The sequence below is a fragment of the Leptopilina heterotoma genome, unplaced genomic scaffold (assembly GCF_015476425.1).
Source record: "Leptopilina heterotoma isolate Lh14 unplaced genomic scaffold, ASM1547642v1 Lhet_167, whole genome shotgun sequence".
NCBI classification, from domain to species: domain Eukaryota; kingdom Metazoa; phylum Arthropoda; class Insecta; order Hymenoptera; family Figitidae; genus Leptopilina; species Leptopilina heterotoma.
The window spans coordinates 68,467-91,216 of record NW_025110883.1 but is presented as its reverse complement, the minus strand read 5'-3'; the positions used below and the strand labels follow the sequence as shown (position 1 = coordinate 91,216).

The 22,750-nt window shown below is 29.5% G+C and overlaps 7 protein-coding genes across 10 annotated transcripts; 3 read left to right on the top strand and 4 right to left on the bottom strand.

Annotated features, from left to right (window-relative positions):
* Positions 1-1,479: 1,479 nt before the first annotated feature.
* On the top strand, positions 1,480-5,796 carry LOC122499427 (protein Aster-B-like). Its single transcript, XM_043607781.1, has 13 exons — positions 1,480-1,810; positions 1,923-2,199; positions 2,300-2,492; positions 2,559-2,839; positions 2,928-3,074; positions 3,153-3,303; positions 3,372-3,524; positions 3,606-3,727; positions 3,814-4,006; positions 4,110-4,346; positions 4,438-4,591; positions 4,685-4,805; positions 4,880-5,796. The coding sequence occupies exons 1-13, from the start codon at positions 1,761-1,763 to the stop codon at positions 4,988-4,990; spliced, it is 2,190 nt and encodes a 729-aa protein (XP_043463716.1). The 5' UTR covers positions 1,480-1,760; the 3' UTR covers positions 4,991-5,796.
* Positions 5,797-6,303: 507 nt separating this feature from the next.
* LOC122499422 lies at positions 6,304-8,202 on the bottom strand. 2 transcript variants are annotated; one of them, XM_043607772.1, is made up of 3 exons: positions 8,109-8,202; positions 7,924-7,996; positions 6,304-7,772 (listed from the first exon to the last, which is right to left on the bottom strand). In XM_043607772.1, the coding sequence occupies exon 3, from the start codon at positions 7,680-7,682 to the stop codon at positions 6,477-6,479; it is 1,206 nt and encodes a 401-aa protein (XP_043463707.1). In that variant the 5' UTR covers positions 7,683-7,772; positions 7,924-7,996; positions 8,109-8,202; the 3' UTR covers positions 6,304-6,476. The 2 variants fall into 2 exon arrangements, with proteins under 2 accessions (XP_043463707.1, XP_043463706.1); XM_043607771.1 differs by having other exon boundaries at positions 7,924-8,168.
* A 167-nt stretch (positions 8,203-8,369) lies between these two features.
* On the bottom strand, positions 8,370-10,815 carry LOC122499420 (synaptic vesicle 2-related protein). 2 transcript variants are annotated; one of them, XM_043607768.1, is made up of 7 exons: positions 10,449-10,815; positions 10,172-10,356; positions 9,871-10,067; positions 9,704-9,767; positions 9,501-9,626; positions 9,104-9,327; positions 8,370-9,027 (listed from the first exon to the last, which is right to left on the bottom strand). In XM_043607768.1, the coding sequence occupies exons 1-7, from the start codon at positions 10,615-10,617 to the stop codon at positions 8,466-8,468; spliced, it is 1,527 nt and encodes a 508-aa protein (XP_043463703.1). In that variant the 5' UTR covers positions 10,618-10,815; the 3' UTR covers positions 8,370-8,465. The 2 variants fall into 2 exon arrangements, with proteins under 2 accessions (XP_043463703.1, XP_043463704.1); XM_043607769.1 differs by having other exon boundaries at positions 9,119-9,327; positions 10,449-10,811.
* A 202-nt stretch (positions 10,816-11,017) lies between these two features.
* Positions 11,018-12,817, top strand: LOC122499425 (dTTP/UTP pyrophosphatase). 2 transcript variants are annotated; one of them, XM_043607779.1, is made up of 5 exons: positions 11,018-11,254; positions 11,359-11,600; positions 11,694-11,840; positions 11,949-12,088; positions 12,606-12,817. In XM_043607779.1, exons 1-4 carry the CDS (start codon positions 11,168-11,170, stop codon positions 12,082-12,084), a joined length of 612 nt encoding a protein of 203 aa, XP_043463714.1. In that variant the 5' UTR covers positions 11,018-11,167; the 3' UTR covers positions 12,085-12,088; positions 12,606-12,817. The 2 variants fall into 2 exon arrangements, with proteins under 2 accessions (XP_043463714.1, XP_043463712.1); XM_043607777.1 differs by having other exon boundaries at positions 12,554-12,817.
* LOC122499426 lies at positions 12,236-13,218 on the bottom strand. The gene is made up of 2 exons (XM_043607780.1): positions 12,940-13,218; positions 12,236-12,756 (listed from the first exon to the last, which is right to left on the bottom strand). The coding sequence occupies exons 1-2, from the start codon at positions 13,081-13,083 to the stop codon at positions 12,568-12,570; spliced, it is 333 nt and encodes a 110-aa protein (XP_043463715.1). The 5' UTR covers positions 13,084-13,218; the 3' UTR covers positions 12,236-12,567.
* Positions 13,219-13,419: 201 nt separating this feature from the next.
* On the top strand, positions 13,420-22,733 carry LOC122499417 (RNA helicase aquarius). The gene is made up of 16 exons (XM_043607760.1): positions 13,420-13,642; positions 14,147-14,783; positions 14,871-15,049; positions 17,603-17,716; positions 17,836-17,939; positions 18,011-18,122; positions 18,225-18,438; positions 18,517-18,565; positions 18,650-18,885; positions 18,968-19,355; positions 19,426-19,677; positions 19,750-20,107; positions 20,198-20,451; positions 20,576-21,310; positions 21,392-21,791; positions 21,865-22,733. Exons 1-16 carry the CDS (start codon positions 13,574-13,576, stop codon positions 21,991-21,993), a joined length of 4,230 nt encoding a protein of 1,409 aa, XP_043463695.1. The 5' UTR covers positions 13,420-13,573; the 3' UTR covers positions 21,994-22,733.
* LOC122499421 (probable G-protein coupled receptor Mth-like 5) lies at positions 15,121-17,400 on the bottom strand. Its single transcript, XM_043607770.1, has 3 exons — positions 16,655-17,400; positions 16,016-16,573; positions 15,121-15,920 (listed from the first exon to the last, which is right to left on the bottom strand). Exons 1-3 carry the CDS (start codon positions 16,920-16,922, stop codon positions 15,268-15,270), a joined length of 1,479 nt encoding a protein of 492 aa, XP_043463705.1. The 5' UTR covers positions 16,923-17,400; the 3' UTR covers positions 15,121-15,267.
* Positions 22,734-22,750: the final 17 nt, after the last annotated feature.

The window sequence follows — 22,750 nt, the reverse complement described above, 5'->3', positions numbered from 1 at the left end:
ATGTCGATTCGATCGATTTTATATTTGCAAGAAATTCAATTTGACAGAATATCAATTTATAAGAAACACGTTTTCGTAGAACTTTAACTTGTCAGAATTGTAATTTTGTAGAATATTAATATTGGCAAATCTAATTTTGGTAGAAATCTGCTTTATCAGAATGATCACATGTTCGAATCCTCAAAAGTTAGAATTCCATTTTTACCGAAAATGGATTCCACATAAATATTTGGCGCAAATTTTAAAATCGACCAATCAGAAATCAGAATTTTAAAATTTGCGCCAAATATTTATGTGGAATCCATTTTCGGTAAAAATGGAATTCTAACTTTTGAGGATTCGAACATGTGATCATTCTGATAAAGCAGATTTCTACCAAAATTAGATTTGCCAATATTAATATTCTACAAAATTACAATTCTGACAAGTTAAAGTTCTACGAAAACGTGTTTCTTATAAATTGATATTCTGTCAAATTGAATTTCTTGCAAATATAAAATCGATCGAATCGACATTCTGCCAAATTATATTTCTTATTAATATATATTCTGTACAATTCGCACTGTAACTTTTGAACAATATGTTTTTATTAAATTCAAACATTTAATAATTATTTAATCTTTTTATTCAGTGAATATATATTTATTCTCCATCATATTTCAATTAAATGTCAATTCTGATATTTTACGTTTCGATCTATTAAAATGTAGGTAAAGTGGAAATTCCAAAAATAAAAATTGCAATAATTTCAAATTGTGGAAAAAAAGAATTAGTTTAAAATAATATTCTCCATATGCAGAATATATCAAATGATTATTCCCTACTTTTGAATTTCATTCAATATACAATTTAGGTTATTGAGGATTCGCGTATCTGGTCATTTATAAATTGTAAATTCGGCATAATGAGCATTCGAACTTATGTTTTTGGTACAGAGAGTAGCACCCCATACAGGATCCGAAATCATGTGAAACTGACCCACCCCTGTACCCACTTGCGTCCGACATCTTGGTTTTTTATCTCTTTTTTTTACATATGTTAGAGAGAGACGAAATGAAAAGACAACTACCGCAAGTGGGTCGACACCAGAGGGCCTACGCAGCTCTGCGGTTCCCAATAGCTATTGGATCGTTTCAAAAATTCACGCTGCAAGAGTTCTGAGCATAATTGTCTCCTTTTCTTAACGCATTAATTAGAAAACGATGCAGTTATGCTCAGAAGAATTCTGCTTTGCTTTGCGTTTGTACATACCTTTTTTTCTACGCAACCAGAATCTCAATCGGGCAAACGGTAGAATGAGTTAGAAAAGGATAAAGAATATACCATCCTTCTCTAACTCAACGCAAAACGCGCAAAACGTAACGTTCGAACGCAATCATGTGAACGCAGCTTTCTCATTCAGCTAGGGGGACGCACAAGTGTGAGCGATACCTTTATTCGCTTGACCAAAATTCCAGAGCAGAGTATAAAAGCACCTTAAGAAAATGATTAAATATACGAAAAAAGACTTTTGTTATTCTCTCATTACCTATATGACTATTGTGAATGTTTAATTTATAATAAATATACTTATTAAATGTATTTAATATTTTTGATATTTAGATAATAACGAATTCAGTGATTTCAATATTAATTTCCTTATAATGACTGTTACATATTCTTTTAAAATTGAAAATGTTTCACAAAGTTTGTTAACTCTGTATACAGTAGTAGTAGTAGTCAACAATTATTTCGACTGTTCCTAGTGATGTATAATAGAAATGTATAATCTTGAAGTGAATTTTGTACAAGAAAATTCCCCTTCCAATATGTAAGTCGTCTTTATAAAATTAATTCTTGTTTTTTTATTAAATTAAAAGCTCTACATTTAGTTGTAACGAACTTAACTAATTTGGATTAAAGATTACTTAATTTTTGTAAAGGAATAAATCAGTGGAAAATTTACTGATATCAAGTCACGATGTTATCAGCAGTATTAATTCATCATCTATGGTAGGACAGAATTCTACAGGAAGCAAAGGAAATGAAATTCATTCAGAGAATGATCATGATATTCCCTTGTCTACAGATCACGCTAATATTATTCCAAGTCCAAATTTATCTCCTAAATCCAGTCCACATATTTCCGCTATACAACTTGACTATTTAAAGGAACGAATTGATTTGAATTCACCAAAAGAATCAAAACTCTCAAATAGGGTATTGAAAGAATATTATAGATATATAATTCTCTTAATGTTTTATTGGTTTTGATTCATTTATTTGTATATTAATAATTATATTCATTTTATAACTGCAGAAAGTTCAACAACTTTCGCCAGATGATTCTGAGAAATATTTATCTCAAAGTGGCAAGAAGCAGGGCAGAAGTTCAACTCGTAGTAAAAAGAAATCGTCCTGGTATAATCTTCTTTATCCAACTTATAAATCGCGTTCAGAAGACTTTAAAAGAATTTTTAAGGATATACCAAATGAAGAAAGACTTGTTGTGGGTTAGTATAGTGAGAAATTAAGTATTTTTTGACAATTTTAATTATGCATGTACTTTGTTTTTTTAGATTATTCGTGTGCATTGCAAAGAGAAATTCTAGTCCATGGCAGACTGTATATAACACAAAAATATATTTGCTTTTACGCCAATATTTTTATGTGGGAAACCTTGGTATCATTGCGTTGGAAAGACGTGACATCAATTACAAAAGAAAAAACCGCTCTCGTCATTCCAAACGCAATTTCGATTTCTACTGATAATGAAAAGTATTTTTTAACTTCATTTGGTGCAAGAGACAAGGCATACTTGATGTTATTTCGTATTTGGCAAAACGCACTCATTGGAGAGGTAAATTATTCGTCTTTTTCTCTCTCTCTCTCTCTCTCTCTCTCTCTTTGTGTTTACAATTTACCAAAAAATTCTTTTACTCGTGTAGCCAATGGGAATGGCTGAAATGTGGCAACTTGTGCACACGTGCTATGGAGATGAATTGGGTCTAACTTCCGATGATGAGGATTATGTTCCACCACAAGCAAGCGATGAAAAATTATCAACTCGTTTGTCGCTCGATTCGTTTTCGGAGGTTTGTTCCTTGTTCAATTATACTGTTTGTGAGAACTAATTAAACCTGCAAATAATAAAACTAATGTTAAAATTATAGTCGGAAGGATTCAAATCGGAAAAAGCAGAATCTCCAATAAGTATTGATGTAGAAACTCATTTAAAGCTCGAATCATCTTCTAAAGCAGAAATAGCACTTGATCCCACTGATCTTAGTGACACAACAGAAAGTGATGTTGAAAAGCAGACTGGTAAGATGCTCATTATCTAATGCGAGCAAATTTATCAAAATTTTTACGCATATTCTTCAATGTTTTAGTAAAATTACCTATCCATGCAGTGTGCACTTCTCCTCACGAAGGTCGACAACTTGTTAATACAACTTTGCCCATTCACATAGATCAACTGTTTACTCTTCTTTTCACAAATTCCAAATTCTTTTTAGACTTTCATTCTGCAAGGAAAACCACAGGTAATTAACAATAAATTTTACTAAAAGATAATTTCTAAAATGATAAATACAATGCTATATAAAGACGCAACATGTTTTCAGATCTCGTTCGATCTGCATGGACGCAAAATCCAGAATCAGGACAGAAAATAAGAACAGTCACACTGACAATGTCTTTAACACAATCAGTTGGCCCGCGATCTTCTCAAGTCACTGAGAACCAGGTAAAATTCTTCAATGCGCAAATGCGAGTGCGAATTTGATATAATTTAAAAGGACAATTTTTGCAAAAAAATAAATATCTTTATAGGTAATGCTTCCATGTAGTAGGCCAGGTCATTTGTATTCTATAGATGTGGAAAGTTCTAATGCTGGAATTCCATATGCTGATTCCTTTAGTGTAGAAATTCATTACTGCTTGACGAGCTTGGCGGAAAATGAAACATGTCTCGCTGTATTTGCTCAAATAAAGTACAAGAAAAACGTTTGGGCAATTGTCAGAAGTAAGTGGAACTGTAGAAACTGTAGAAACATTTCTTTGGTCCAATTAATCCTTAAATTTCTTGTTTCTTCTTTAAAATTGGTGCATTAATTTTCCCTTAATAGCTTTCATTGAGAAAAATTGCTGGGCTGGTTTAGAGGAATATTTTAGTAGTTTAATAAAAGCAATAAGTGTTGAGTGTGAGGAGAATAATGCTGGATCTGGAGGGGGTCCGAATGGACTTAAAAGGAAAGCGAGAAGAAGAAGAAGAACTGCTAATGCAGGTGTCTCTTTACAAACTCACGCTCCTGATCTTTTATCTAAACACGTTTCAAATACTGTGGTCTTGCCGCATAATCAAGGTACATATTATACACATGCTTTCAATTATGTATACACAATTCTGATTTCGCCACAATTCTTTATTAACGAATTAAAAATGATAATTTCCAGTATCAGACCTGAGAAGTGATGCAAATGCTATTCTTAGTTGGGTTCTTTTATTTGCAATTTTATGTTTAACGGTTATCAATGCCCTATTGTACTATAAATTGTGGGGTTTAGAGGAAGCTGCTACTTACACTGTCATGGACATGCACATTTTAAAGTAAGTTTCTTATTTAATTTAATTTTTAAGAAATAATTTAAGGTGAAAAATCACCTTCACAGAGGTGTAGCAGTACATATTTTCAATTTTCAGGAATACACCGAAAACGGAGGAAGAATGGATAAACTTATTGCAACAGCAAGAGAGTTTGCATAACGTAGAAATGAGAAAGTGGCAAAGGGTCCTCCATACTGCCGCTCAATTATTAAGACAGGTAAGAGACTCGATTACTGCCTTATGTGAAACAATTAGAATATAAGATTATTTAATCTTATCTCGACGTTAAAGACCGAAGAGTCACTGACGGAACTCCAAATGAGCATGCATCCAACAGCGACAGAAAAAATGTTCTCAATATTGAAGCCTGGAATTAAAACAAGAAATTCTGAAAACCAATAAGTCTCAACTACATTTTTTTCATTTATATATAATTTCACAAATGATTAATTAAAATTAATTAATTCATAACTTGAGCGATTCACTTCCAATCTAAAAAATGTTCTTACTTGTTTTCATAACTTGAATGCAGGATATTTTTTAGATACAAATTGAGTGTAAAAGTAAAATAAGCAAAAGGCAAGTTTGTGTTGCTCATAACACAAAGTATGCGACAACCTCATTTGTTTCTTCAATAAATATTGTAAATTAGTTTAATTAAACATTTTATAAGAACTTGCCATTTTCATTTCACCAATTGCAAGCTTTTTAAGCAAATAAATTTTGCAAACAAAAATTTAAGACTTAATAAAACAAAATACGCGTTTATTACCAACTTGATAAAAGTATTGAATATAAAAAAGATAAATAGAGTGTATATACATAATAATAACAACAACAACAACAACAACAACAACAATAATAATAATAATAATAATGTAATACATTTTAATTGCTCTATTTGTATATAATGGAATAATAATTAAATATATAATATTATTCATTATACACATTAAATATTAAAAGTATTTTACTTTTAATGTTTTACAGAATGTAAGTACCTAATTATTATTAAATAGTAATGGAGCAAACAAATTGTAAAAATAATATTAATTGAATGGTATTATTATATAGTAATTTTAAATGAATAATACAAACATATAGATAAAGTGCATTATGAATTTGTAAATTAAACAAGATTAATGAAACAATATTGCCAGTTTTAGAGCTTTGCGTACGTCAAAAATAAAAAATTGATTCTTATTAAAATAGTGTCCTTCAGTTTCTTTGGAACTGTTATATTTTCTTACTTTAAGTCTGATATTTTATTAAATTGTTAGACAGTGATGTTAACTTTCAAGATGTTTGTAAAAAAAAAATAATCACATAATTTTGTATAATGAATTCTTAAATCATTTTTACAATTACGTCCACTTTTTTTTATTGTAAATATTGACCTTATTTTTTCAATATTTCTTAGATATAAATCATTTTTTAACATTACACCGATGATGCTAATAATAATAATAATAATAAAGTGTGTAAATTGTAAATCATGTTACATAAAATTTTGCATATAATTTATTTAAAAAACAATTACATCCCTGATTAATTGCGAACAATGAATTCTAATTATTATTATTATTAAAATTCTATAGTATGCGTTTATATATTGAAATGTTTTGTGTGAGATAAACTTTATTTTAACAGCAGAATAAATCATTTTTTTTTTAAATTTAAAAATAAAAATAGACTATAAAAACATTATTGAAATCTTTCGTCTAATAATACATTTTTATTGTCAAATTTTAATACAGTTTATTTTCGTAGACAAATATTATAATTGAATGCACATTTGCAGTAGGTACCTAATATCAGTCTTTTATTTTAATTGTCGATTTTAAACATGAAATTTAATATGTAATATGTAATATGTAAAATGTGCTATTTATATGTCTGCTGCAAATCGAAAACTTTTTCTGAAATTGACATGTTTTTGCTTTTCATTTTGTTCACCATTCGTGCATAATTGATAACGCTTCACTTCAACTAAATCTGGAAGAACTTCCATAGTTTTAAGACTTTCATTATCAAGAACGTCGACAGGTTTAAAAATATATACTGATCGTCCTTTCAAATTTGATTTTTGATTTTTTATAACGACGGAAGACCTTGTTTTGTTGTTTTGTACACAGAAAATTGAACTATTTAGCATGAAACGATCACCAAACATTTTATTTTTTTTAAAGTCAATCATTAAATTATGAAGACTAGAATGATAATTTAGTACAATACTTTCTTCCCACGTTAATAGAGCTGCGTAAGTAGCTTTATTATATGTGCGGTAAAGACAATCCAATTCCATCAATGACATTTTTATACGTGTTCGTATTTTGGAGAAGGGGAAATTCCAGGCGATTTTTGTACAACTAGTCTTCAACGTGTTTCTCAACACTTGATCAGATATAATGGGCATATTATAGTCATATAAAAGGAAATTTTCAACTCCAAGTAATTTGTGAGTATCCAAGAAATTTGTTACTTCCAACAAGGATGGCATTTTATTTTCAAGTGGTGAAATACAAAAAGCATATTCACTCGCACCCCCAGATTCAGACAATTGTTTTATTGGCAAAATGACACTGCCTTTATTATCTGTAGTTTCGAAATACGTCACACCAATGGGTTTTTTTTCCTCTGCAAGTTGACACTTTAAAATATAACCACAATATTCATCGTTTTCCAAAGTATCTGTTGTATTTTTCAAAATGGAATATGTAAACTTTCCAGACACAATTTCACCTCCTAAGTAAACATTACAATTCAAATCAAAATTATTTCTCAATTTTCCGAAACCAATAGTTATAATTTCTCGATTATTTTTTGTAAATGATGAAAAGACGAATAAATCGTCATTTAATCGTTGCCATGATGCAAATGGTTCATCCAACTCTAAATTCACTTTTTCACTTTTTATTTCGACTTTTGTGCAATTATCAACAATAATATCCTTGTGCTCCACTTTACCAAAATAATTGAATACATTTCGTAACTTGTTGTATTCGTGTTGATAAAAAAGAAGAGAAATAAGACTAATAACTGCAACTATAAATAGTACTGCTTGATAGTACTTTCGCATGGTCAAATATTGCATAAAATTCTTTAAATGTCATAAATAATTTCTGGTCAACTGAATAATATTAACAGCAACATTATTATTATTGTTATTATTATTAAAAATGCTCTGAAACAGATAAATTAAATATTCATATATTATATTGAGATATCAAACTTTGCTTATAAACAAATTTAATAATGTTAAAAAACATAACCAATTATTTGGCAATGATTTCTTTTTTTTATTATTATATTTAAAGTCCAATTTATATTTTTACCTTTTATCACATTCTTCAGTTTTAAAACATATTGTCGTAGCTTTCTTTCTTTAGAAACAAACAGTGGTATAAACTAAAGGAAGAAGAAAATTCATATATAATACAAATTATACACTCTTTTTTTATTTTTGTTTATTATAATATTATTATTTTTATGTGCGTATAAAGCACATGTACATACATACATAAAATTGTGTTTACCAAAAAATGCAAAAAAAATATATGATGCTCGTCCTTCAATGCGATACATTTAAAGTCAAGTCCACAATAGGAAACCACTAGGAAACACATAAAATTCGAGGTGCTCACTAAAAGTGAAAAGTAAGAGAAGGACGCTCATGCATTCTCTATCCTTTTCTGACTTTGGCCTTTAACTAAAGATCTCTTGACTCAACTTGAAATTTCTATTGTAGACGATCCTTTAATAATAATAATAATAATAATAATAGATTTTCAAAATTCAAATTTATTATCGCCGTATAGGTATATAATTATTAAAAAAAAAAAGAAGAATTTCATTAACACCAGTTTTATTATATTTATTAGCGGGGCAATGCGATAATTGCCACTGCTGCTGAAATAGCTGTCAAACAGTATAGAGACATTGCAAGCAAAGAAGACGATTGTAAAAAAATAATAGCAACATAAGGAGTAATCATTGCACCAAAACGTGCCATTCCTGTGCAGGTACTAACGCCTCTATCACGTAAATAATTTGGATACATTTCAGGAGTATAAACGTATGCTGCTTGAAAAACTCCGGCAATTAAACCTCTGCTTAAGAAAAGTCCTATGGTTAAAATGAATCTACTAAGGAAACAAGCTCTGCTTAGAAAATAAACAACTACTGCGAACATTAATAACTGAATAACCATAGTCAATTTTTTTCCTATTTTATCGATTAGAAATATTGTAGAAAATATCCCTGGGAACTCTGCTAAAGTTGTCCATAATATATCAATATAATCACTCCCAGATAACTGACAAGAGGCTCGACAATCTTCATTTGAGTTTTTTTCTCTAATATTGCACCGTTCGGAACTTGTATTAAGTAGTTCTGTGGTTATCAAGACAATGCCGTAATAACAAAATGCACTAGCCATCCTGTAATTAAGTTTGTTAACGTTAAAAACTATATTATACAATGAATTGAATTTTAAAGATGGATATAGGTAATTACGAGTTTGAAATATACCACACAATCCAAAGTAAAATTGTTGTTTTGTACATTTGCCTACTAAGCAATTCGGACCATTTGTTTTTGCTATTTGATTGAACACGATCTAAAACGAGTCTACCAATTGGCATTGGCTTATTATTTTCTCGAGCAACTCGTTTTAGTGTGCTTAATGCACTGTCTGTTCGACCTGATATTAAATCAAAATAAACTGATTCTGGAAGCCACTGAAAAAAAATCATTTTATACCTACAGTTATAGTTATTCTTTATATATATTAATCCACATACTAAATTTAATTGCAATGTTCACGCAGTATTTAGCACTAATTATAGAATACTGTGTAATGATTAAAATAAATTTTCTTCCAGTACAAAATAACATTCAATAATATACTTACTGGAGTGAAAAGAGAAAAAAGAAATAGGGGAATTGTTGATATTGAAAGAAGCCATCGCCATCCAAAATTTGGCATTACAATTAAGGCTAAAACTATTCCAAAGCATGCTCCTAACGCCCAAAAACACTGCGGAAAAATAAATCAGAGTTTATATATTTTAAACTACATATTATTATTACTTGTATATTTAAATTGAAACTTACGTCCAACAAGACGACACATTTTGTTCTCTTATCAGAAGGTAAAAACTCAGCATACAATGTTACTCTGTTGATTGAATAAAAAAATGATGGCAATTAAACCAAATTAAAAGTAATATTTTTAAATATAATTTTTTACTTTTACATAAAGTTAATTCAATAATACTTACGACTGTGGAACACATCCAATAGCGAAACCAACCAGTCCTCTGAGTAGTAGAATCCACAAAAAATTTGGAGCAAGTGAGCTGAGAAATCCATAATAAAATAATAAAACTCCACAAAGTGTTAAAGTTCTTTTTCTGCCATATCTATCACTTAAATTACTCCAAAATGTTGAACTGAGAACCATCCCTAAAAAAACCACCTGAAAGGCAAAAACGTATGTACCTGTTTTTTTACTATATTCATTACACATTATTAGTTCTTTTGATTTTAATTCGTATAAATATTTAAGTAAATATAATATACTGTTGTAATGAGTGCTTGTTCATATTTTGTTATTTTCCAATCACAATGCAAAATTGGACTTAAAATACTGAGAATAGTAATTTCCATGCTGTCTGCCATCCAGCAAAGTCCTGTGATTAAGGATAATTTTACTTGAAAGCTTCCAAATCCTAATGAATTAATTGCTTGTCCTACGGTAAATGTATCTATATATAAAATTATTATTATTATTATTATTATTATTATTATTATTTTCTGATGAATATAATAATTTTAAATTATTATGAGAAAAACTTACCATCAGATACAATAACTGTGGAATTAAGTTCCATTGATCTATGGAGGCTATCATCATTATTGCATCTAGGAGTACCAGTAAGGGTATTTAAATCAGGACCATGAAATTCTTCCAATTCTTGATAGGATCTCTGATTTTTCCGTTCATCGTAATAATTTGACATATTCATTACAAATTCTTCTTTGCTTTAACTTGTTTTCTAAATATTAGCATTTAATAACATTCTTTTTCAACAGATATATAATTCTTTAAAAATATACATTGAATTATTATACTTTATTTTCAATTAATTTGTGTAAATACATAATAAACATATATACATATATATATAAAACACTTGTAGAATTAATTTATAAAAATATATATATTAAAATTTATTATTTTAATAATTTGACGTCATTATATTTTGGGCCCCTTATGGGCAATGGGCCCCAATAATTCCAAAAATGACAACCTAGATGTCGCATGTCTCCTACGTAGAGTCGTAGACAAAAGCAGAAGATATCTGCGTATCCTTTTCTTTCTTGTACATATTCGCATTCTCCCTTTAAGAATCTGTAAAATTGCTTAATACATGTAGTAACTATACGCAAATGTACGTAAGCATACAGACAATAGATACACATGTATAATGTTTATCTAATTTTTTTTGTTTACTCTATAAAAACAAACAAAAAATACTTTTGACTTAATGTTCTTATTATAAATAATTCACAAAAATGATTGAACAGACTTGTGCTCTTTTTGCCGGTAGAGTAATTTTAGCAAGCAGTTCCCCAAGACGTCAGGAAATTATCAAAAAACTGGTATTTTATTTATTTATTTATTTATTTATTATTAATATTTATTTCTACCTACATACTTAACATTATTACTTTAATTTTCAAAAATATAAAAAATCTTTTTCCAGGGCTTTAACGTAGAAATAGTACCTTCTCAATACAATGAAAACCTAGAAAGATCTAAATATAATAATCATGGAGATTATATTAAAGATTTAGCAAAACTTAAAGTTTTAGATGTGTATGAAAGATTAAAAAATGATAAAATATCTCCCAAATTGATTATTGGTGCAGACACTCTTGTATGTCTTGATAATGTAATTTTTGGAAAACCAAAGGATAAAAATGATGCTTTTAGAATGTTATCTTGGTAAGTTGAGAAAGAGAGATCTTTATAAATATATTTGCATGTATTTTTAAACATAATAAATATTAAGTGAATTATTCAACTTGTACTTTCTAGCTTAAATAATAAAGTACACACTGTATTCACAGGTGTTTGCTTAAAAACACCTACAAAAGAAGTTACATTTTATGAAACAACTGATGTCAAGTTTGGAAATCTTACGGAAAATCAAATTAATGCATACATCAAAACTGGAGAACCACTGTAAATAAGTTTACATACATAATAAATTTGATTTTTAATTATGAAATTTAGATACATATAATAATACTATAGTGTATTAAATTTAAATGGAATTATTTCTCTTTTAAGTGACAAAGCTGGAGGGTATGGAATTCAAGGAGTTGGTGGTTGCTTAGTTGAAAAAATAAATGGTGACTATTACACCGTAATGGGGTTGCCATTATACTCAGTAATAAAACATTTAAATAACTTATCCGATGATTAATAAGGTAATACTAATTATTATTTTTTAATATTATATTTAAAAAATAATTTATGCATAAAAATAAATTTGCCATATAGATATTTTGTTAAACTGAAAAATGGCATAAATGAAAATATATTTTACATAGAATTTAATACTAATAAATGCGAAATTCCGATTTGTTACAATTGTTATTTATTAAATATAGTGTAATTTAGTTATACTGTATGTATATGGATACATACATTTTTTTACAGTCTTTGAAAAAAAAGAAATTAAAAATTGATCTGTTGATGTACAAATAATAAAACTAAAATCGACACTTTCAATAACCTAGAGTAAATACTTAAAATAAAATTTATAGAAAATAAAAAAATAATATTTACTGTTTGAATAATTGATTTATAATGACTCAAAAATTGCAAAAATTTAAAGCATTCTTCTTTTAGCTTATTCATACCAATTTATTTTTATTGCTAATTAAATATAGAAAGATTCATTGCGTCAACATGGAGATGAACTAGCCGAAGTACTTGTTTCAGCTGTTTTCGTCACTGAAGAAGAAGGTAAAGAATTTGATTTATTCAGTCTCTGCTTGGCAACCATAAACTGTTCCATTAACTCGTGATGAGCTTCTAATCTTTCTATACAATGAAGACATGCAGTTTTCGGCAGCTGATCATTTATATTCACCTGTGTAAATAAATTTGTTCTCATTATTTATATAATTCAATACTATTAATATTAAAAATAACGCATTAAAATTACTAGTTTTTAATTCTTCAACAACAAGTAAATTACTACAATAAATAAAAGTTTTAGTTTATTCTTTAAAGAAAAAGTGGAATTATTTTTCAATAATAAAATATTAATTACCGTGATTGGTAAGTAAGCGTTAATTTTATCAGCTAGTTTCATTCTTTCTCCTTCTTCACCATAAATATGAATTACAAATCGATTCATCTTACTGCACAATCTGCATATGAAACCTGTTATCACAGCTCTGTCTGTACTGCCCATTTTGACTTTTATTTTAACAATTTACGATATTGTCAATTTAAGCCTTGTTAATCTTAAGTAAACAAAAATATAATAACAATATTATTATAATGCTTTTGACATTCTGTCAACTTGACTTTAAGCTTTTAACACATGTTTAAAAATCTTGAAAGTCCTTAGGGTGCGATCCCAAGTAGGCAAAGAGCTTAAGCCACTCTTATGATTTTCAACTATTGTAGAAATACCCTTACAGCTAGGTGTGAAAACAACCAGTGAAAACGCGACTATTCGTTTTCATATTTCAATACATTTTCTCTTTTTACCGACTGAATGCACCCTGATATAGATTTGACTAAATGTTCTCAACCCTGAATAACAACACAACGATCACCGTGACGAACACTAACCTAAAAATACGTTGCTATTACAATGCTCTAAATAATATATATTATTTACAAGCGTGTTTACAAGTTATGCAAATACTTAATTATACTAAAATTATTAAAAAACAATGGAAAACCAAATTTTAACACCAGTTACTCCAACTGTTGAACAAATAAATGCTGATAAAATAACACAGGTAATTTCTCATTATTAAATGTTTTAAGTAGAATGAAAATAATTGTTGTAAGAAAAACAAAATTTTTTCAGTCATAAATTATAAACAAAAATTGTTGTATTGCAGTTTGTATTGTACCTACAATACAGTTTTATATGAAAAATATTGAATTACTATATATAATTAAACTACTTTATTTCATGGTCAATTTTTCTTGTGAAAATATCTACAATTTATAAAGAAAATCATTATATGATTTGATATAACGTTATTCTCTTTTTAAATGTAGGTATTAGTTTTATACATTTCTAATGTGTAAAATTGGTAATTAATCAATTAAATCAATTTTTGTTTTTGAAAGAAAAATAAATTTAAGTTCTTGGCTCTGATGCTTTGAATGTATTGCAAAATATCTATTAAATAATAAATAATTTTTCTAACAAATGTCAGGAAATTTTTTTACATTATAAATATATTACCTATAATGAATTCTTAATTTTATGAGTTTCTTTTTTTGTTTTACAGCTGGCAAATAAATATTGGGCGCCACACACTGCTACATTTCATTTACCATTTGACCCTCAAATTGTTGACAATATTTATGTTGATGAAATATGTGTAACAAAATTTTCTATACGGCGAATCATGATGTTAGAATTCAGTCAATATTTGGAAAATTATTTATGGCCAAATTATATGTCTGAGAAAGCAACAAGAGCTCATACAATATCTATTGTGGTGATGGTAAATGAGAAATTTCGAGAACGTGTTCAAGTGTGGGAAGCTTTTAAAAAACATCCAGACCAATTTCCTGGATTCTTTCAAAAAGTTCTTGAAGCTTGTCTTGAAGAAAGTACATTTGATTATGATTTAAAAGAACAAACTGCACTTGTTGTCTTTCTCAATCATTGCTTCAATTCTATGGAAGTGAGTTTGGTGAGAGAAGAAATTAAAAGATTAATTTCTCTTACTATGTGGACATCTTTACAAGAAGGTCGAAGAACTTTTGAATTCAAGAAACATCCTAAATGGAAAAAGTATTGGGAAAAAATTTTGAAAAAGGATAATCCAAAATTGAAGGAAAAATTGGAGTGGGAAAGAAAATTTTTGCACAAATTGATGGTCAAGTTTATCAAGGTTTTGGAGGAGATTCCCTTAGAAGGTTGGTTGGTTTGTAAATATTTCACAATAATAAATTAAAATAATTACTAACAGTATTAATGTTACTAAAAATTTCAATTTTTTTCAGGAAATGTTTTATCAGACAGAGTTAGATACTGTGAGCGCTTTTTGGAGCTTATGATTGATCTGGAAGCATTATTATTGACGAGACGATTTTTTAATACAGTAATGGACGATTGTCATTTAGTTGTGCGATGCCAGTTATCTAATTTGCTAAGGCGTACTGAAGGCGGATTGTTTGGTCAGGTAAGTCAAATAAATATGTCATTTTTCACTTTACTTAAAAAATGAAAAGTATGCACAAAAGAGTTATAAAGTTTGCTTATAAAATGTCACTTTTATTGAGTAAAGAATCAGTCAGTTAAGTATTTCTTTATATATCTATAAAAATAGAAAAAATATCAGTACAGCTATATTGTCGTGTGAAAAGCTTAAGTACATTAATTATGAAACAATCATTTAATTTAATAGCCGAGATTGATTGCTATCATTTCCTCTCCCCAATCAATTCCTTCAACATTTTCAGTCCACATACAACAGTTACATGTTTTCCCAAGTAGAAATGTGACTCTTTTTTGTCCGAAAACACAAACATAGAGAATAAGAGTCGCTTGCAGTAAATTAATAAATATATCGCAATATATTAAGGCGTCATATTCCAATCGAGCGAGTAATAATGATATCCACGACACACTCATTATCATAAATAGTAAAGTATACATTCGAAAGCCGTATTTCATTTTGTGCTGTATTCGACTGTATGTACTCATTCGTTTAATGGTATTCGCTGTTGTGAGTACGAAGCTTAAATCAATTATTATACTGAAACCGATGCACGCAAAAAGAAACGAGAGTCCAAGCCATCCGATGGTTTCTTGAGGAGAATAACTTATGCCACTAATTATTGGTTTATTCGTTTCGAGAGTGAAGTGTGCAAATATGACTGTAAGCGCTACAGAGAAGGTCGTGCCCCACACAAAAGTTGAGTAGTAACAATATGTTCGAGCATCTGTCACGCGAAGGTAGACGTTTCTGGATCTAAATGTTTTCCAAACGTAGTATCCGAATGCAGTGAGCCAAAAGTAAGCACCCAATAGAGAGACATACAAAATAATATCTGAGGAAAAGAGACAATAATTATTATTATTATTATTATTATTATAGACAATTATTATCTATTATTAATTATGCAATTCATTGCAGTTGACTCACCAATAATTAAAAAATTGATATGATTTCCAAATTGCTTAAATATTCGAATAGTTGATACACATTGGCTAGTAATAAGGCACAAACTCATACTGCTAATTGAATTTCCAACAAGATTTCGCAATTGAGGCAAAACAAAGTAAACTATAGCAACGACAAAGTAACTTATTATGGCAATAGAATGGAATATAGGATCAACAATATATCTAATTAACTGATCCGTTTCCGTCCACTTGGTCGTTAATTCTGGTACACACACCATTGCATACGTGGTCACAATTCCATCTCTACTCAAAATAGCTTTATCAGCACAATAATGACCAAATGGATAATCATAGTGAATATTCTTAGACAATGCATCATCATCGTCATCGAAATAAAAATCTTGCTCTTTTTTCACTTCATCCTCATCTGAGGATTTAATGACATAATGTCGTAGCATACCAGAAGGCAATATATATAATCTATCGGATCCAGTTTGACTGTGGTAAACGTGCCACTGGTGCTCCCCATTCTGACATCGTGGTAAACCAATTTTTAATTTATAATTTCCCAGTTTTCCTGAAACATTACATTCAACATTTAACATTGTTTGAAAAATATTTTAATTTTTTTATTAATAGTACAATAATAAGTAGTTACCTTTAGGTTGTTTATTACTTTTCTCAAAATTATTTTCATTATCGTCAATTGACTCGGTTGGTCGCCAAGCGTGTGTTTCTTTTGTTTCGTTGAGAGGAATGCATTTATCATCTTTTAATAATTCATTCAATTCGCAACATTTGCCAATTAATACTGAAAAATTTAATGCTTTCTGAGGAGTGTAATCGTTGTTTGTTTCAATAGCTAGACACGAATATATTTCGTCTTTACTCAAAATAAAGAATAGTGTTAGCAGTAAATAGGACATGATCTTAACACCCTACTATTACTACTTTTCTCCAGGAATATCATTGATATTTTCATTTATGTATATTCAACTATTGAAAAATTATTACATGTAGCATTCCTCATATTGTTATTCTCTTCTTATTATTATAATTTTAATTATTGAGTCTCTTCGTTGTAATACTTGTTGTGATTATCCTTTTTTATCATGACACGTAAAAGTGAAACAATACAAATTTCTATTAGAATTGGATATGTTTAATTTAATAGTTGTCAGTCAGTGCAATTGAATGAGACTTTTTTCCACAGAAGACACTGACAATGCATTAAACTGACGAGATTAAATGCATTGAGTTGAATAAATAAGAAGCACGCACTTGAATATGTCTCAGTCTCTTAATATACCACCATCACTCACTGTACATTGAAATGCATGATCCACATGCTACAATGACGCCGCAATCGCCGCAATGCACTCATCCAATCGTGCTTTATCGTGTTTTCTCGTTTAAAGTCGTGGAACCGGCGCGGCGGCAATACTTTTCATCGCACCTTTTCATGTTATTCAAAATGTTTCAACGGCTCGGCTATTCTAAGTTCTAAAATTCCTTGACACGGAATAAAGAATAATTTCATTTCAAGTGTTTTACTATTACAAAAACAAGTTTTTATATTATTCATTTTTGTTTGTATAATTTTTAGCTTTTGGAAATGCTGAAATTCTACGCTAGATTTGAGATAAATGAAGAAACAGGAGAGCCATTGACAGATCATGATATGACACAATTACATTATACGAAAATTACCTCTCTTCAGGTAAATAAATTCACTACTTGATAACAAAATTCAAGTAGATATACCTCTTAATTAAATTAATTGAAATTAATTGAAATTAATTGAAATTAATTGAAGACATTTTTTTATTTTCTTGACAGAAAGTTGTGTTTGCCAAATTCGATGATCTAAGAAATTTCTCGTTGGCTAATGTTGCTAGTGTCGACACGAGAGATGCTTTGTATAAACATTTTGGTTTTCTAAGGTATGTATGCGTTAATTCTTTCAGAATAAAACAAAAACAGAAAAAACTTGACACTTTTCTTTGTTTTACAGTGAAGAAAAATTAAGATTAATCGCCAGTTATTTATACTTGGTACCGCCTGAAGATCGTAAAAATAATGAAAATTGGTTTCGACTTGATTTGGATTTCCTGAAAGAATTATTGGTACAGATATCATCTTTATTTTATATGTTTGCCATTTAAATTTATTCATTTTACTTGTCTATGCGATTATATGGTCCTTTTAATTCAAATCTAATTTTCTAGATATCAAGACACGAACGAAGGGCATCACAATTGGAAGAGTTAAATGAAATGCCTCTATATCCGACTGAAGAAATCATTTGGAATGAAAGTATTGTTCCAACAGAATACTTTTCTGGAGAAGGATGTCTTGCATTACCAAAACTAAATCTACAATTTTTAACTTTACACGATTATCTGTTGAGAAACTTTAATTTATTTCGACTCGAGTCAACTTGTAAGTATTCATTTCTTTTCTTACTCTAAAATAATAACATGTATTATAATCAATAAAAATTTTCTTCTTTTATTACAGATGAAATCAGACAAGATATAGAGGATGCAATTAGCAGGTTGAGTCCATGGTTCGTAAAAATATTTTAATATAATATATGTACCTAACTTACACTAGTTGTTTGTCATTTTATTTACTTGATAAAAATTTGTAGGCAAGCTGAAGATGGTGGAGTTTACTTTGGCGGATGGGCAAGAATGGCTCAACCAATAACAGAATTTGCTGTTGTTGAAGTAGCAAAACCAAATATTGGAGAGAAAAGGCCTTCTCGAGTGCGCGCAGATATTACTATTAATTTGAGTGTCAGAAAAGAGATAAAATCAGAATGGGAAAATCTTAGGAAACATGACGTGTGTTTTCTCATAACGGTCAAACCAAAAAATCCAATTGGTACTGTTTTATTCTAATTACATATTTTAATTATTTCAAGTACAATGCGAATATTAAAGAAAATCTGTTTAATTAATTGCAGGTACAAAATATAGTCATAAATTAGCGTTTATACCACAAGTTGGCTTGACGACAGTACGTGGCTGTGAAGTTGAAGGAATGTTGGACTCTAATGGACGAGTGATAGAAGATGGCCCAGAACCTAGACCTATTTTGCCGGGAGATACGCGAACATATAGAGTCTGGCTGGACTCAAATCAGTATCGAATTGATATGGACAATGCCAGTCATGGGAGCGAAGACGTTTACGAAAGTTTTAATATTATTATGAGGAGAAAACCTAAAGAAAATAATTTTAAAGCAGTATTGGAGACGATTCGAGAGCTAATGAACACGGAATGTGTTGTTCCTGATTGGCTTCACAATATTATTTTGGGATACGGTGATCCTGCAGCTGCTCATTATTCACGGTAATACGTTAATACATAATAATATTCTTATGGAAATGTTCATGTAATAATTTTCATTTTTCAAATACAGAATGAAAAATGAAATAGCAGACATGGATTTCAATGACACGTTCTTGGATATCGACCATCTTCGTTCAAGTTTTCCTGGCTATGATATAAAATTATTGAGCGATGATTCGAAAAAATTAATACGCCCCTTTCGATTAACATTTCAAGATGTTTTGGATAAACAGAATGGGAGCTCGCCTGAAAAGAAAGAGATAATAGTTGAACCACACATTCCACCCAGTCGAGGACCTTACAAGGCTAATGAACCAAAAAAGTATTTAGATGAATGAAATTTTAAAAAATTAACTTAAATCGTAATGATTATAATTTTTTTCAACTTTTACAGAAATCAAATACCATTTACTCCGACACAAGTGGAAGCGATTCGAGCTGGAATGCAACCCGGATTAACGCTTGTTGTCGGTCCCCCTGGTACAGGTAAAACGGACGTGGCAGTACAAATTATATCTAACCTTTATCATAATTTTCCGAATCAAAGAACTTTGATTGTGACCCACTCGAATCAAGCTCTAAATCAACTGTTTGAGAAAATTATGGCACTTGACATTGACGAGAGACATCTTTTACGTCTTGGTCATGGTGAAGAGGCTTTGGAAACTGAAAAAGACTTCAGTAGATATGGTCGAGTAAATTATGTTTTAGCAAAACGGATGAATCTCCTTGAGGAAGTTCAAAGATTAAAAGTACGTTATATAATTATCTGGAATAATTAATCGTTTCTTTGTTACTCTTTAATTAAATAGGTTTCAATTTTGAGTTTAATTTTTTTCCAGGATTCTTTAAAGGTAAAAGGCGATGTAGCCTACACATGCGAAACAGCGGGTCATTTTTTTATGTATCAAGTTTTAACTCGTTGGGAAAGATTTGAAGCAAGAATAAAGCAACGAGGTGGCAGTTCAAGTACTCACTCCATTCAGTTTGTTAACCAAGAATTTCCTTTTCATAAATTTTTCGATAATGCACCACAACCACTATTCAAATGTCAATCTTTTGATGAGGACTATGAGATTGCACAAAGCTGTTTCAGGTAATAAATTAAAACAAATTCTAATTGTAAAGAATTTTTTTATAATACAATTACATATTATTATTATTATTATTATTATTATTATTATTATTATTATTATTATTATTATTATTATGTGCTTTAGATATATTGAGCGAATTTTCACGCAACTCGATGAATTTCGTGCATTTGAACTTTTACGCTCAGGACTTGATCGATCCAAGTATTTGCTTGTGAAAGAAGCTAAAGTTATTGCCATGACTTGTACCCATGCTGCATTGAAGAGAAGAGAGCTTGTTGATATGGGATTTACGTACGACAACATTCTTATGGAAGAATCGGCGCAAATTTTAGAAATTGAAACTTTTATCCCTTTGCTTCTGCAAAATCCACAGGATGGTTACAATAGATTGAAGCGCTGGATTATGATAGGAGATCATCATCAGCTGCCACCTGTGATAAAAAACATGGCCTTTCAGAAATATTCAAATATGGAACAATCTCTTTTTGCTCGATTTGTAAGACTGGGAGTGCCAACTGTTGACCTCGACGGTCAAGGTCGTGCGAGACCAAGCATTTGCAATCTCTACAATTGGCGATACAAGAAACTTGGTAATTTGACTCATGTGGAAAGCAGTTCAGAATATTTAGTGGCCAATTCGGGCTTCCTCTATGATTTTCAATTGATTAACGTTGAAGACTTTAATGGCGTCGGAGAGAGTGAGCCAAGTGCTTACTTTTATCAAAATCTCGCAGAAGCTGAATATTGTGTAGCAGTTTTTATGTATATGCGTCTCTTGGGATATCCTGCTGATAAAATCAGTATTTTAACCACTTACAATGGTCAAAAACATCTTATCCGCGATGTCATCAATATAAGGTATTGATTCATTCATATTTACAGAAAATTGTGAAAAATAACGTTATTTTATTAATTAATTTAATTGCAACATTTTTACAGATGCGCGAATAATCCCCTGATTGGTCGACCGAATAAAGTAACAACTGTCGACAAATACCAGGGTCAGCAAAATGACTACATTATTTTGTCTTTAGTAAAGACTCGGGCAGTTGGTCATTTACGAGATGCAAGGCGTCTGGTCGTTGCAATGTCTCGAGCACGATTAGGACTCTATGTTTTCGCCCGAGCTTCATTATTTAAAAATTGTTTCGAATTAACGCCAGCGTTTAATCAGCTCATGCTTCGACCAATGAAATTAGTACTCTTGCCTCATGAAACTTATCCTTCCACCAGATTCAATACAGATTCTCCATCTGTCACTTCTCTGGAGATTGAAGATATGCCGCATATGGCCAAATTTGTATACAATTATTATATGGAGAAAGTGAGCACTATGAAGGCAAGTTTTATTTTTTATATTTATTTTTTATAATTTATTCAAGTTATTTTACAACAATTATTTTATAATATAGGGAGTACATAAAGGAATAATGGAAGGCGTAGAGAATGAGTTTCTTGAAAAAGCAACAAAACGCTATCATGAAGACGGACCTCAGCTTGAAAGAGAATCATCTGATGAGGAAGATGAAACTACAAGTTAATTACTATGTAATAATAATGGCTAAGAAAATAGACTTTTAAAAAAAACACAGGTATGTTACATTTTACTACAAACTTTTATTTTTTTCACTGTGAAAATCGATTTATTAAATCGATAAGAAAATAAATTTTCTTCAGAAAAGAATGTGTACAGTAATAATTTACTCAAAAAATTAATTTCCTAAATCGCAAAACTACTATTATAACAATATTATTGCGAATAAAAGAAATTAATATTCCCAACTAAACTGCTTTTAGAGACAATATTTTTTTTTTTATTACAAAACTAAATTCTTTTACGTCTAAAATGAAATACTTTTTTCGTAATAAATATAATTTTAATCTTTATGTTGCGTCTTATTTCACTTTTTTATTTCTTGCAATTCTTTTCTACTTTACAATATTATTATCAGGCCCTTTTTCTCAAAATATCACTAGAATTTACACTTATCTAATTTTATCATTACCAATATATTGGAGCGTTATTTATTTACTTTTTTTCTATATAATATTATTCATACATGTGTACATTCACAAAATGAAGTACAAAAGAAAATGCTTAAATCATTCAAGACATACTATAATAAAGCATTTGCACGTGTAAACACACTCTCACACTATGCATAAAAGGCACATTACAATTGAAAATAACGCGTATAATAAAAATAAAATAAAACAAAATGCATTGACCTATCTAAAAAAAAAAAAAAAAAAAAAAAAAAAAAATTGGTAATTTGGTGAATCAGCAATAAAGCTCAG